We start from the raw sequence: 15,880 nt of genomic DNA, 5'->3' as shown, positions 1-15,880 counted from the left end.
TTCAGATAGTGGAAAATGGGCTGGCTCTTCTTGCCGTCTCTAGAGGCTGTAAAAACTCCCATTACTCTGTTATCAAGAAGGATCCATCTCTGATGTGCCTGAGCCAGTCAGTTAAGTGCAGACCTCACAGGAAATGAATTTTTTGATTCTTGACAAGAAGTCAACAAAGAGTAGCTTTTCAAGGGAAAAATATTCTTCCTGACAGGAACAGTGGTGGGGTTGGGGTAGGGAAGGCAGTTGCCTTTGGACCAGAAATCTCTGTATTTGAACCTGAGCTCTCTCCACTCTGATTTTTCTTCATGGATATAAAAAAAAATATCAGGTGTTGATTCCCAAAGCAACTGAATAATTGCACATACGTTGTTGTAACCTCTCAAATATGCCAGTGCTTCCACTACAAGAGGAGTCTGTGGAAGAGAGGAGAAGCAACGTGAAGGTTTAGAAAAAGGTGATGCCTTTTCTTATTCAGCAGAGTGTCTCTGTAGAGGGAGGCATGCAAGCACTTACTCAGACTCACTAATGCATTAAATACCTGGATCGGGGCGTCTTTAGACAGGACATGGTAAGGTACGTCTTTGAAATGACCCTTGTGGGCTCTGCCCTCCCTATCCAGCAATAAACTAATTCCCAGGACTAATGGTAAAATTCTGCAAGGCATGAATTCCCAACATAAATAGATTTACAGTAAGTTAATAGATTTTCCAGCATATCTCTTGCAACCTATTTGTGGTAGCATCATTTTAACATGCACAGTAATTGAAAAAATTGTCAGGTGATAGGATTTATAATCCTCTCTGACCTGTGTTCTTCATGCCTAGGAAAGGCTCCATAATAAACATAACACTTGAAGTAAGGAAATACCTTGTGTGGAAGCGTTCAGAAGGGAGGTGTCTCTGGATGGTAACTTTTCTTTGGAAAAAAGGATTCTGGAGTTGGGAGAAGCTAATACTTAGCAAATGCCACCAAGAGAGTCACATACTTGTGTGCCAAGAGTTGCAGAATAGATGAGTCGGAACATTGGAATGATGGAGATGAATCTTCGACTTTGTTAGATAGTATATTCTGTGTTGGTTTCCATACGCAGCCTTTGAAATATGTGGTCTTTATTTTGAGAGGATTACACTGAAAGTATCCTTTGGAGAAAGTGTTTATTTTTTTCCAAGCATATTTGTCCTTGCTCCTTTTGTTAGCATTATTTATATATCAAAAGTTATATTGATCTGGAGATTATGTGTTAAACCATGTCTGAGCAGTGGTTGCTCTACTACTGAGAAAACCAGCTGCCATAAAACTTTTGGTAAATTTATCGATCGATACTCTCTGTGTTTCTCTTTAGAAAAAGAACAGGCTGAATTTTAATTTACTGGGAACGTGGCTGAACACATGGCCCCCCCGTTCAGCAGGGGATTTAAGCCTGTGAGGAACTTTCGAGAGATGAAGTATGCCATTACTTTGCAGAGGATTATTCATATTCTTGAAGGAAAGCTTGTCTGGAGCGGGTGGTGGAGCTTCGGATCGATTTCTGGCAGCAGTGGTTGTGAGCCTTGCTCTTGGAAGCCAAATTATCATCTTGTGCTCCCATTACAACGGCTGCCTCGCTCTCGCAAGGGGGAGTGAGGAGACGATAAAACATCTTACTTTTAAAATGAGTGTTAATCAAAATGGGGCTTTGAGCCAGGGCAAGCGGGATGCAAGAGCCGTGTGGGATGCTGGGAATGGTCCAGCCACGGGCTCAACTGGTACCACCAGGATGTGATGTCTCACCTGCTGCTTCTTCCCTGGGCAGGGACCTGCCCATGCATCAACTTAAAAATCAAACCTAAAACCAATCAACCAAAGAAAACCCACAAAAAGCCCCAACAACCCAACAAAAAACCCAACCAACCAAAACCTCCCACCAAAGAAAAGCCCAGCAACTCCCCCAAAAAGCCAACCAACCAAAGCCCTCCCACCAACCAACCAACCAAAGAAAACCCACAAAAAAAACCACAAACAAAAAAAATCCGCCAAACTACCCTCCCCTACAAACAAACAAACAAACAAAAACCCCAGTCCCCCCCAAGCAAAACAGCCAGTGTTTTTGGGAGCTCAGCTCAAGATACCGCGGAGGAGGGAAGGAAAGAGGTGAGTCCATTTTTTTTACAAAGTGCTAAGTCTTGGAACTGGGGCCTTGGGTAGGTTCTCCTTTTTTTATGGATGGAGATGGTGCCTGGGGTGTGTGTGTCTGGGATGTCCTGAGCCCTGCTGTAGTGGTGCTGGTGTGGGAAGGGTGTCCTCTGTGTCCCCGTGGTGTCTCAGGTAGGATGGGGGTTTGGGTACCCTGCTCCGTGTCGAGCAAGATGCTGCTAAAATATTTTGTGTGTGTTCAGCGAGTCGGATGCTGCCAGGGAGTGTCGGATGGTCTGGTTGCATTTATGCTACTGAGATGATCCACGGTCTTATTTCCATGTTGGAAACCCCTGTCCTTCTCTGAGGTGTCTTGAGACAAAACAAGCTTAAAAAAATCACTAAATTGCTTTTGAGAGCCTGGGCACTGTTCTGTGACTTGCAAACAGCTGCTCCTTAGGGGAAGAAAGTCACACTGAAGTTGATTGCTGTATGTTACTGAGCAAATGCCTTTCCCAAGTTCTGCCAGCACAGGTAGGAGGCCAAAATCAGAAATAAAGGGGCTGGAGTGACTTAAAAACAGTCAACAGGTGCCCTTAAATAAGTGCAAGTCCTTCGTGTTACTATAGGGATCAAGAACTGATCTTCTGCCATTTGCTTTTCATCAGACAGTTGAGATAACTTTAAAGAGAATTTGGCCAGGGAGATTATAAAGGAAGGAATTTGCTTCTTAAATAAATAGTCTGCTCTCCATTGTTGGAGACTTAACAGGCTGATAAAAGCCCACTGGAATGAAAGGGAGCCTGGAAAACCTGTCTCAGATCTGCCTTGCTGTAAAGTTACTGAGACCAATGCACTTCCAAAGACTTTTTTTCTGAATTTTTGAATATACGCTCAATTTGACCTAGTGGCTTGCTTTATCTTAATTTATTCTGATGAATAGAGGAATTTGCTAGGCATGTGTTTTTTCAGAAATTGCTTGTAACTTTTAATTTAAAATAAATGGAGGAACTACACAAACTGGTGTCCTGGTCTTTAGAAATGCTTGGCTTGTAAATTTGGAAGGGAATGTATGTAATCACTTGCCCTCTGCTTGAAATGTGGCTCATCATTTGTCTTTTAAGAGCCATGTTGCTTTTTCGGTATCTTTATAACCCCATTAGGTGGATGTTGGAGCCTCCAATTAGTAAAATATGGCTGAGGGGGGTGACCAACTGCTGGTTTCCTTGTGTCTCCTCTTTTTTTTTTTTTTGAAAATGCACTTTGTGTTTAAAAATAAAAACAAAACGCAGCAACCCCAGATGTGGCTTTGCAGTGGTAAAATGCCTGGGTCTGTGATATCTCTCTCTGCTCAGTTACCCAGGGCAGAGATGCCCTTTTCCTGGGCTTTTTGAAGCTATTCCTGCTGTGCTGGGCTGTGCTCCCTGGCTGAGCAGCTGGCTCAAAATAAGAGTTGTAGATGGAGGCTGTTGCCTCTGCAGCAAATTGGAGAGGTAAGAGAGACTAGAAGCAAAGAGTGTAAATATTTGAGATTAAAAAAAAAAAAATGGTGAAGGTGAAAGTTCCCCAGTGATGTGACATTAGTTCTGGGCATGTTATTGATATAATTAAAACATAACAAAAGCCTGGTGGTGCTGTTTTCAGTGATTTATTTTCTGTTCTGTGGGATTGGTTTAATTAACTTTTCCCCTTTAGAGGGAAAGAGGAAAATATGAAATATTTGGAGCGTGTGTATTCCTGCGTGTGGCTGAAAGCAAACTCCTCCTCGGCTGACCCGGAGCTCTGCCAGCTCAGCGCTCCCCGCTGCCTTCCCACGAGGTTGGGCTCGGTGAGACCGCTCTGACCCCAGCGGTCTCTGCCCTGCGGAGCAGCAGTTCGTTTCCTGCTCTTTCTATTGCAAACTCCCAGCCGCCGCGGAGAGCACTGGAGGAGGATAAAAACACCCTTTCCTTTGCAGTAAATCACTTCTCCGGGAGGTGGGTGCAGAGTTTGATGCTCTCCACGCCAAAGGCTTCCCCCCATCCTCAGGCACTCCTGCATCTGGGCGCTGCCGCCCCTCTTCCCAGTGGTCCTGCTGCACGGTGCATCTCTGAACTGGTGCCCAGTGATGGAGAGGAGCCTGGACTTGAACCCCAACCCTGATGTGGGCTTCAGCACCAGGATGGGGGCATGCCGAGACGTTTATCTTTCTTTGGTCTGACAGGTTATAGCACAACAGAGCTCCCTTTTTGCTGCAGAAGCCTCTTACATCCCCCTGTCTCTGCTTTTCCTACTTGTGCTCCCAGGGCTCGGTTTGAGCCTGCTTCTCCGGGCCCTTATTCCTCCCATTCCCCTTGGTTTTGATAAAGAATCATGTTCATCCACCACTCGTGCTAGCCCTGACTGTTTGCATTTTTAACTTTGTCTTTATTAAATTTTCAAGAATCTCTTAAGCATTCACACATCTGTCATGGCACAAAGCGGAATATTTCTTGATGCTCGGGAAAACAAATTATCCAATAGATGTGCAACCCATATTTAATCCAAAGCGCTACAGCCGCATGTTCAAGCACGGAGCCCCAGAAAAAGATTGTATTGCAGAGTCATTCTTGAGAGGTGTTTGCTGTGGGATTTTTGGGGGGTTCTTTCTGAAATTTCACTTAGAGTGTAGTTTTCCTATGTTGAAGTGGGTATTCCTGAGGGTCTCCAGGGATCTCTCAAGGCATCCTGGTACCCCTCAAAAGAAAAGCTGCTTTCGAGTGGTCCCCTCCAACATCCCTAACCGTGGCTTTTGCTGTCATGAGATGGGGATGCCTGTGCGGAGCACGGAGCACTGCGCTGAACTCCCTCCAGGCAGGGTCCGGTCTGGGCGAGGGGCTGGTTGGAGGGGGGAGCTGTGGGCACCAGCGTTTCTCGTCTACTTGCTTCTGGGCTTGTAGCAGCTTGCGGTGGTGGGCTTTGCTGTCTGCATTAACGAAGTTTTTGTGTAGGGGATATAGATAATAAATGGGTGAACCACAGTGTGACTAATTGTCTAACGGTCGGACTATTACCTAGGATATAATAGGAGTGTATTTTCAGGGCGTTTTGAGTGGGTATAATGAGATGCTAGCGTACAGTATTCTTATTAGAAACTTCAGGGAGTGTATTTCAAAATGCCAGGCCACTAGATAAGCTGAACAATTACAAATAAATGGCTTTGGAACCTGGCATTTTGGTAGGCACAGTTGGTTAGAAGTTGCTTTTCTGACAAGAGCACAATGATTTGGCTTTAGCTGGTGAGCAGCAGTGGCTTTGGAAACTTTTAACTTGGTTCCCACGAGAGCGAGGGTGGTGGGCACGGAGCTGGAAGGAGCCCCCTCTCATTTAAAGATCGGACAAGACCTTTCCTCTCTTGGTCTGGTGGTGGTGAAGCAGAGGTAGAAAGTGTAAACCTTGATGGCTTAAAATTAGGAAGACCAAATAATTGAATTGTTCTAATTTTTGTTACTAATGCTTTGAAGCTAGTCTCATAACCTTGGGAGCTTGAGTCCATAATTTTATGGCGAAAATGTCGTAAAAGTAATCCAAAAGGCTGTGTCAGTTGGAAAAAAGCATTTCCTAAGCTCTAAACCCAAATGTGCTCAGAGAAACAAACCCTGTAAGAGCAAGCAGTAGCACTATCTGATGGGGTTTTGTAATGTCACAGACAAAAGTAATTATGCTGCTTAGAAGAGCTTTTGTCTCCAGATAATGTTGTTAAAAACTTGCAGTGTAGTGTAAATCATAACGGAACAAATCTGGAGTCTGTTCTTATTGCTGCCAGGGGAAAATCTCTTGGATTTTGTTTCCTTTCTGCTCAATATATTGCAAACCTTTTCCAAGTTTGTAAATAAATATTACCTGCTGTTTGAAAAATGACTTGTGGTTCATCTCACCAGTAGTGCCTGTGGCAGCCAGGCCGTTATTGCAAACAGTTGTTTCTCTCTTGGTGAGCAGTTTTGTGTGTCTTTCAGGAACACAGGCTGCTGCAATGAGTCTGAAGTTATCTGATTCATTGGCGATATTAAAGAAGTATTTCCTTCTTTAGAGCTCACTCACATGTGGATGCCTATGGCTCTTTTTTGCCACTTCCTAGCAGTACTGCGGCAATTGCCGTGTCAGAAGATATTTTGTTGAGCTTACAAAACCCAGTACTTTTAGCATTTCCTTGATGAACGTTTGAATTCCCATCCGTGAACATTGGTGGCTTTTTCGAGGGGCTGAGCATTTCTGTTTTTTAGGAACATGGGACTTTTTAAAGGTTTGGAGACCCCAATCCTGAAGGGGATGCAGCAGTTGCGTTAGGACCAGATTAATTAACGGATGAATTTTTCCCTGCCCTGCCTGGAGACCCATGTTTTTGCCTCAGGATGGAAGCAGTTCCCACGGATGGAGGGATTCCAGTGCCTGGTTCTCTCCTGACATGAGTTGTGTCCTGAGGAGTGAATGGAGAGGGATTTGTATCAACAGGTCATTTCACAGGCAGTAAATGAGGTTTTACCATCGGCAGGGAAGTGCCAGAGAGCAGGAAGAGCCGGGGCAGCTCGGCAGGTGAAGTCTGGCTGGGCCGGGGGCTCTCCGGCTCCTGCGGTTATTACTGTGCCTCGCACAGAGAATTTGGTGCCAGGTCCTGCGAGTAGGGACCCTCCGGGGAAGGGGTCTGGGGAGCAAACCCAGAGACACGAGGAGAGCTGTCAGAGTCTGAAAGAAAGACTTCAGCAAATCCACCGAGCTTCAGGTTCACTTGCTGCCCTGGACCAGTTGCATCCATAAATGAGATTTATTGGGGGAGAAGGGGTGCATTCACACCTAAAAGGCATTTAAGTGCATTTTGGTACGTAGAGCTGGTGAGATTTGAAAATGGTCCCACGTGCAGGACAGGGAAGCGCTGTGTGCAACGTTGCAGCCTGCAGCCCAGGGCACTTCCAAGCAGCAGCATCCCAGGAAAGGTGCAGTGAATCACAAAATGCATCATCATCTGCAGAGAGAGAAATTCAGCTCGATGCCAGTGATCCGCGTTGATCTCGAGGGAGGTTTCTCCTGCACAGAAATCAGTTTCTTGTTTGTTTTACAATTTGGGATAGTTTGTGAGGATTCGCCACTCTGCCGTGAAGTCCTGGAGGAGATGGCCCTGAAGGTTTTATGGGGTGGTAGCAACATGATGGTGACACCGTGACCTTGTCTACGATTATTTGCCTGGCTGTCTCCCAAAAAATAAAACTGAGCCTTGTCTTTACTAGCTCTTGGTAGTGGAATAAAACATGTTGTAGTTTCTCCACTGTGAAGGCATATCTTTATGTGGTCAAGATAAGGTTTAAATGTGGGGAGACAATTGCCCAGTTTTTAAGAAAACAATCTTTTGCAAAGGTGCAAAAGTTGGGAGCTCAGCTCCTGGTGGGCAGTTGGAGCAGCGGTGGTGGGAGCCTCCCTGCTCAGAGAGCGCTTTATGGTTGCATGGTTTGTGTGCCTGGATGTCAAGAAACAGTAAAATCAAGGTTGTAGGTGCCATTTTAACCCCTTGGTGTCCATGTGCTGAGGGACAGGTGGGTCACGCACTCCTGCACCTCCACCTTGCTTTGTTCCCTTGAAGGTGGCTGCTGATGCAGCAAGTTTTGCCGTGCAGCTCCCTTGTCTTCGGTCTGCCTTTGCCGAAGAGGACTTGCGTGGTGCGCTGCGTGATGCACGGAGGAGGGCAGCCGTCCACGTTGGGAAGCTTGCGCTTGCAGCAAAACAAGAGCGGCACAGTAACGGAGGGGCAAGCATGAAGCCCATGGCGTGGCGTGGTATCCGACCGCCGTGGCGGATCCCACTTTCCCCCTGCTGCGTGCCGGCTCACGCCTTCCCCCCGTGGCCGCGGTGGTGCGGGGAGGTGGCTCCGGGTGGCTGCAACGGTGGCTGCTGTGGTGCTGGGTTTTGGTGAGCTGGCGTGGGGGCTGGCGGAGCAGAGGGAGGACAGATCTCCCTGTTTCTGGCAGCAGCACGTTTCCAAATTGTGAAGCTGCGCTCGCTAACCTCAGACCTGGAGGTGCTGCTGGCTCCGTAGCTGCACCGGCTCTGCAGCCGTCGTTGGATTTCGGGTCTTGCTGAAGAATTGCTCGCTGGGGTTGCTTGCACCGGCTCCTTGCGGTTCAGGCGACTGCATCACATAATCTCTTAAATAAACTCATCAAGTCCCAGACTGGGCTGGAGCCTCCTGCAGCCTGGGGGAGCCAGCAGGTTAATCCGGAGCTCCTCCGGCCCCAGCATTGGCCCCTTTGAAGTAGCTGCAGCTCAGGAGCAAACGTGCCTTCTCAGGAAAGCTGGCGTTTTTACTAAGCAGCAGACTCTTATTATCTGAGCCGAGAACGTGGTGATTTCCTTCTCCTGCCAGTAATCCCCACTCAGGGCACTGTTACGCTCTTTTACAATTTATTTTCTTTTCTCTAATTGCCAGTTTGCAGTGGCCGTGCAGCAATCCCCGGGCTGCGTTCTGGGGAGCTTTTGCACTTTGAAAGCAGCTTAGTCCTTCCCTCCTGGCCGCTGGAACTGGGCAGCAATTCCTCTCCAGGTGCTTCAGCAAGAGTTCTGTTGGAAAAATGAGTAATAGCCCATGCTTTTCAACTGGTACCTGATAACTGTGGTCTAGAGTAGAGATTCAGCCGTGCCACGCATCCTTCGGGAGCCCTGATAAACTGCCCTTGGCAGAGGTAGTCAACAGATGTACTGTACCAGTGCACCAGGTATGATGCTTTGCCGGTGATGATGCTCTGGCTCTCATCCTGCATACGGTCCCTTTGTTTCACCTGGGCACGGTACGGTTCTTCCCATCCATCCTAGGGTACAGCACTGTGGTGCTATGGGGTGTTAAATTGCTCCCAGGTTTTGTCCCTGTGCTGATTGAAATGACTTTGGAGTACAATTTGTGTATGCGTTCGGCTCCTTTAGGTGGATGAAATGTGCTTAAGAGCTACCTAGGCAGGACTGACTTTCTGGCATGGTGGCCCGCAGCAGCTCAGGCGGTCATCTCCTCCAGCCAGACACGTGGATCGGGGCTTTTTAAATTTTAGCGCGTGCAAAAGTGGTGTTTTGGTATTTTCGTTTTGTTTTGTTTTTCCTACTAATCGCATAAGAAAATATTTTAAAAGCCGGTGTATAACCACGTGGCACGGGTGGAGACTGTCAAACCTGAGCTCTGCTCTGCCCTGTGGTACCTTTGCCTGCTGGAAGTTGGGTGCAAGTCTGATGCTATGCTTTACCAGTGTTGTTAAGGTATTTACTCTGCTTCAGCTAGACCTGCAAACCGGCTGCCTTAAATTGCGGCTTTTGAAAATGTCCTTGAATTAAAAAAAAAATAGAAGAAAGAAAAGATTCAATTGTCCTCCAGCAATGGGAGTTTCAATAATGCCATGTTATGAGCAGGGCAGATTTTGCCAGCAGTAAATCCAGGCTGTGGGATTTTATGCGGGATCAGAAGCCCGTGCCGCTTCTCTAATGCGGCGTCCCCTCCGTTTCCCCCCGAGGCTCACTCGTGGGAGCACAGGGGACTGACCCGCAAAGTTTCCTCCTCTTTGAAGTGCTCGGAGTCTGGCCGTGGGTCACTTCTGCTGCTGGCAGCTGGGGCTTTAATATTCTTGCAGCCAGCCCTTTGCGAGGAATATTTCAGAATAAGGAACTACTAGGGGAGTTCAGTGCAAGAGATTCTGGATGTGTAAGACTTTTTTTTTTTTTTTTCTTTTTTTTTTTTCCCCCCAAAGTTTTATTATTTCTTGCATCTATTAATAGGGCAGCAGGAGGCTCCATATGCTTTTATAGTCCCTGTTGCGCTTTCTAATGGATATATGCAAAAGCTCCAAGGCGCATAAAATAGACACTCTTAGCCAGTTATTATGATAAAAATTATGTGCATGTCATGACCTTTAAAGCAGTGGGACTGTGTGTGCATGCTTTTCTGATATGCCACTGTTCTCGATTCCTTTCTGAAGCATTTCTCGCCATAGGAGGTTTGCATAGGAGCTTGGAATATTTTTCTAATCAGCGAAGAGTCTCTTGGCTCTGATGATAACTTGCAAAGCACAGAGGAGCAAGAAAAGGGAAGAGGGATGACTTTTTCTAAGGGAACTAACAGAGAAGAGGTTAAAGGCGAATGGTGAGGCACAGCATGAAAATCCTGGCACTGTCTGCAGTGCTGTCAAAAAAAACACTGGTCCAAAAAGTTCTTTGTGCTCTTTGAGGCAAAAGCTATTCTGGTGCTCTTGAGGATAAAGACGGAAAAAAGTTTTGTAATCCATGTGCCCTATTTAAAGAGACTTCTTTTGTTTTAAAACTTTTAATAACAGCGCAACCAGAATTTGCTCTGCTTGCATAGCCCACACGTTTACCCCGCTCTGTGTCAGACATGCCGTTGTGCCTGGAAAGCTTTGCAATGCTCTGTATGGGCGTGAGGAGCGAGACGCCTGCCGTCGTGGCGAGGGAGGCACGGAGAGGGGGGCTCCGTGTCCTTGGACCGCTGCTTCCCTCGCTGGGTGCTGTTAGGAAGGGTTGCTGTCGTCTGGGAATGCAGATGGTTGCTCTGGGGCAGTCCTGGTGTGGGTTTCGGGAGCTGTGGACAAACTGCTTCAGCGGCATGCCCGAGAGGCGCGCGGGCACCAGATGGGATGGAGACGCTGTTTGTATATCAGTAATTTCTGCTTTGATCGCTGCTTACACCGTAGCTTTCTGCATGCTGGTGTGGAGGGCAGCAAACAGCACTGGGTCCCTGTCCCACTAGCCTTTTCTGCAAAGGGGGCACCCGGGAGGAAAGAGTTGGAAGTCCTGGAGATGTGATGGTCTCAAAAGCTCTTGAGTAATGTGAGAGGTTATGCAGGGCGAGCAGCAAGGCCTGACGTTGCTTGTGATAGTGTTGATAAGAAACCCCTGTGGAGACACGTCAGGCCATGCTCAGCTGCATCCCAGCTTTAACAAATGGGAAAAATAACACTTACGGTTTTAAAAATTAAACATTCCCTTTAATTATTGAACATGAATAATTTTCATGCAAATTGAGCCGGGATGTGTGTTTCCAGAGTGACACAGTTGAAAGCGGTTACATCGCGGGGTATCAGTGACGTGTGAACTGAGAGGCTGTTCATTATTTTTAGCATTTTATGAATAGTACCCTGGAGGGTGGGACACAGGCTGGTAGAGAGATTTGGCCGAAGAAAAAGACTTTAGTTTGCACTGCCGGCCTCCCCTTGTAACGCTTTAACTTGCAAACTAGGGCGTGTGTAGATACGTTGTCTTTGCATACCTGAGTATGGATATTTTGGAAGCCTCCTGGTGAGGAGGGCTGTAATTAAGGGAATAACCGGGCAGCGACTGTGCTGCTGGAGGCTCTCCTGCTTGCCGAGTGGAGGAGGTGTGGGCAGAAAGTCCTCAAGTCTTTGAAGGTGGAGAGGGGAGAACGCAGCCTGGCTTTTCCTAGCAAATTGATGGTCTTTGTGTAAAACTGGAGCTTCGCGGGGCAGTTTGGCACAACCTGATGTGTGCGAGAGTGGTCCGGGCTGGGCACCCGCGGATCGACGCTGCGTCGCCAGCTCTCAGCATCGCTTTGGACCACGGAGCAGCTCATGCCCGGGGCAGATGAAACGTTGGATCTGGAGCTGAAGTGAGCCTGACGCATTTGGGAAAGCTATAGCGCTGCAGAGGCTTTTCAAATGGCTTTGAGGACGCTTAGTGCAGGGTGGGTGCTGGGGGTCGAGTCCAAATATCCTCTGTGATTAAGCTCCTATAAATATTTTCCTTTTCATAATGGAATGTCAGCATTTACTGTTTCCTGATTTTAAACACTGTACAGTTTGTCAGACGTTTGTCTCTGTCTTAAATTAAGTCTCAAGATAGAATTCCTGTTAATTTCAAATCAATATGAAAGGGGGAGAGAAAGAAATTGCAGTCTAGCCCTTTTCTTGAATCAATATTTTCTTTAAAAGCTGAAATGTTAACTAGATCATAGTTTTTTGCCATTTTGAAATGTAGCTTGTGTTTTAAAGAATGTATGCATTTCCCCTGAAAATCGCTGATGCTGGTAAAGTTTTGCAGCAGGCACAGCTGCCAGCAGGCATTTGACCTGAAGCGGGCAGGATGGGACCAGCCTTTGCAGCAGTAATGCGGTATATAACGTTATCCTCCCTGTTTCTGAGCTCATCGTCTCTTAATAACGGGTTTTTTTTTGTTCTGTTTTGCAGAAGCCTTTGAAATTGTAGTACGGCATGCAAGAAACTTCACCAACAGCATGTTTAGGACCCACTACCAGAGCATGGGGCCCAGAGCTCTTAAGTTTGTTGGAGAACTTTTTACTGATGTCTCGCTGTACATATTGGGCTCTGACATCAGCGTTAATGACATGATAAATGAATTTTTTGACAGTTTATTCCCTTTGGTTTACTCTCACTTGATTAATCCCGGCTTCCCCGATCCTTCCGTGGAAATGACTGAGTGCCTGCGGGCAGCCAGGAGAGACCTCAAGGTCTTTGGCAACTACCCGAAGATGATGATGACACAGGTGTCCAAGTCGCTGCAGGCCACGCGAGTCTTTCTGCAGGCGCTCAACCTGGGGATCGAGGTGATAAACACTACTGACCACTTAAAATTCAGCAAGGACTGTGGACGAGCGCTGCTAAAGATGTGGTACTGCTCCCACTGCCAGGGGCTCCTCCTGGCCAAGCCCTGTGCCGGCTACTGCAGCGTGGTGATGCACGGATGCTTGGCAGGCGTCACGGAGATCGATAACCACTGGCGAGAGTACATCGGGTCTCTGGAGGGGCTGACCAAAGGCATGCACGGCATCTATGACATGGAGCACGTCCTCCTGAACCTCTTCTCCTTGGTGCGGGATGCGATCGTCTACGTGCAGAAGAACGAAGGAAAGCTCTCAACGACCGTGAGTAGTTTTCTGCAGTTCCCCTAGCTCGCTGCCACGGCAGGGCTCAGTTGTGTACCACGAGCTCTACGCGTTGAAACCCACCTGCCCCTTTCCTCCAAGCAAGAAACCCCAAATGCTTCAATTACCAGCTCCTATCTCCTTCCCCCCTCCCAACCCAATTCTCTGATTTTTTTAAAAAAACTTTTGGTAGCATTTGAAACTGGTGTTTGTGGGGCCTGGGCTTCAGTTAAGGGCTTTGCCTCTTCTCAGGTTGGTCAGAGCAGAAGGGTCTGGAGTAATCCTGGCATCAGCCTTGTACCTGGGCTGTGAGATAAGGACCTGAGATGTCCCAGCATCTTCAGTACTCCCTGGGTGTTGCACTTGCCTTGGGTAGCTCTGAAAGGCTGGTGCTGCTCTCCAGGTGTCCCCTGCCTCCTTTAACAGCGCTAAAATGTACCTCCAGAGAGATGCCAAGTGGAGGCACGTACTATGGCATCCCCTGCTTCCTGATTTACTAAAGGAGATCTGGTTTTCCCTCTTTTGGTGACTCATTCCAGTTTGGGGCTGCATTTAATCCCAGGGACGAGGTTATTTCTTTTTTATTAGGAGTGACCTGACTCTTTAAAAACAAATTGTGTGAATTTCTGAGCCTCCTGAGAAACTGAGGCTTTCTTGTTCAGCAAATCCTGCTGCTCTGAACGCCAAGGACAAATGGACTGTGGTAATAGAACGCTTGTTTTGCAGAGGAGGTTTTTCTTGAGATGCAATTGAGCTGCTCCGTGCAGGTAGGGTAGAGTTGGGGATGGGGGCAAAGGTGCGGGAATGTTGTTGTAGTTTGCTTAAAGCCAAGGATGATTAAAATCTGCCACCGTTTCCCTGTTAGCTGCTTGTTCCTGTCGTTCTTGACTCCTGTTTACAAAAGAGCTGTGTTTATGTAGGTCACTGTAGTACTTGCACCGTAAGTAACTCTTATCTTTTTGGGGACCGTGGAAATGTATCGGCTTATGGATTTTGAGCTGTGTGGCACTCAGCCAGCAGCACTCTTCTGTGCCGTTTTATGTGCCATCTTTCCTAGTGATTGCCTGAGACATGCCACCGCACATATGCAGGCTGTGAAATAACGTGGTGGCACTCGGGCGGTTTCACACCCTTTGGGTAGTTTGGCCCACGTGGTGCAAGCTCTTCTCATTGCTTAGAAGGGATTTGGGGACCAAACCTCCAGGAAGTTGGATTATTCTTGTGTTGCAGTGACCAGGAGGAGGCTGTGGCTGAGGGCTGGGTTTTGCTGTTGGTCACCCGGGCAGATGGGTGCAGGCAGGACTCGGGGCAGCACGCTAGGCTCCAGGGTACAGTGCAGGACACTGGCTTTCAACCTGCATGCCTCAGCCCCTTTCTGCAGAAAATCCCCGTTTTACAGCAGCCTGCCAAGCATTTCTTGTGTTCCCAGGGCCACAGACAGGGAGATTCCAGCTGGCGGGGTCTAGGGGCAGCAGCTCTGCTGGGATCGACTTCTGTGCTGTGGAGCCAGGGCAGGTTCCTCTCCCATCGATCAGAACCTGTCCACCCTCTCTGGAACAGCAAAGGAGCAGAGATGTAACCGTAGGTTTAGCTTGAGGTCAGGTGAGATGGAGAATTTATGTTGCAGGTGATAGTGATGTATACCAGAGAGAAAACCCAGCTCAGTTCTAAGCCCACTTGGCATTTCCAAGGCAGCAAGAAACAAAACTTACTTCTACATGTGGTGTGAGCCTATTTGATCTTGAAAGATCAGCTGGCATACTCAGCTGTGAGCAAAAGCATCCAACATGTTTTGCACCAGCAAACCTACCATGCGTGTAGGTGCTAAGGCAGAACAGAAACATTGCGCTTACAGGCTGTGTGCCATATTTTGCAAGCACACACAACATGTGCATTGCTGTACGATCCTGAAAGGATAAGTGTTTCTCCTCCCCTATTCTTCTTTTATTGGCACAACAATAAAAATGCACTTTTTCTTGAAGATGTCCATGTATACAGTGAAGGAACACGACTGTCAGTTATATTATCGAATCTTGAGACCTTGATCTGTCTGCAGAGAATGTGTTTGTGGGAGGACGAGTAGATCGAATGCCACTAAAGTCAACAGAAGCCATGGCAGTAGAGCCATAATCTGCCCATTCTCTGCCAAACCAGAACATAAATTGACTTCCTTCAAAACAAAAAACCATTGAGCATTGCAAAACCATTCAGTGCTTTTGTATTTGATAGAGCTGTTTGAATTCATTAGTGCCATATATAGTTAGGTACTTATTTAAACATAATTCCTCTTGATTATTTAATACTTGAGTGATTCTTTTATTTGCTCTAGAGACATTTTTGAGTTACAGGAGTGCAGAGGAAAAAAATCCAGGCCAAGCCAGCCAATTGTCTTGCAATTGTCACTATAAAGAGAATGGCCACTGGGTTTTTAAAGTTTATTTTTAAAACACCAATGTTGCTCAGCTAAGGCTCTTACGTCAAACCTGAGCCCAGAGCAACTTTTTTTACGAATGAAGGTATGAGCTGTTCAGTAGAGGAGTAAGGCAGTAATGGGAAGTGCTGACAGTCTTACCTACAGCATTGCAGATGGCCTGACTCTGATAGCCAGTCTGCATCTGGGGTAAATATTTCTGCCTGTAAGGGATAGAATACAATTTTTTAAATTTTTTTTTTTAGCTGTGCTGGAATGAAAGTTTCTCTGTTAAACTTATCAGCACATATTGGATTTCAAAGAATATACCCGGAAGCAAACAGTTGTATTTACTGTTATCCTGTAAATATGATTGGTTTTAGACACCATTGTCATATCAAAGTATAAAATGCCACGGGAGTTGTCTTTGAGAATGTGGGGCTTTGCTCTCGTGCTGGCTTCTCATATCG

At 47.0% G+C, this 15,880-nt stretch overlaps 1 protein-coding gene across 1 annotated transcript in view; it reads left to right on the top strand.

Annotated features, from left to right (window-relative positions):
- Positions 1–15,880, top strand: part of GPC3 (glypican 3) — a 153,685-nt gene that overhangs the window by 58,520 nt on the left and 79,285 nt on the right. The window contains exon 3 of the mRNA XM_049828051.1: positions 12,306–13,000. Coding sequence (XP_049684008.1) covers positions 12,306–13,000 — 695 coding nt within the window. The remainder of the gene's footprint in view (positions 1–12,305; positions 13,001–15,880) is intronic.

Source organism: Accipiter gentilis, chromosome 24, assembly GCF_929443795.1.
Source record: "Accipiter gentilis chromosome 24, bAccGen1.1, whole genome shotgun sequence".
NCBI classification, from domain to species: Eukaryota; Metazoa; Chordata; class Aves; order Accipitriformes; family Accipitridae; genus Astur; species Astur gentilis.
Note: the sequence above shows the minus strand (reverse complement) of the source record. Positions and strands in the feature narration are given on the sequence as shown.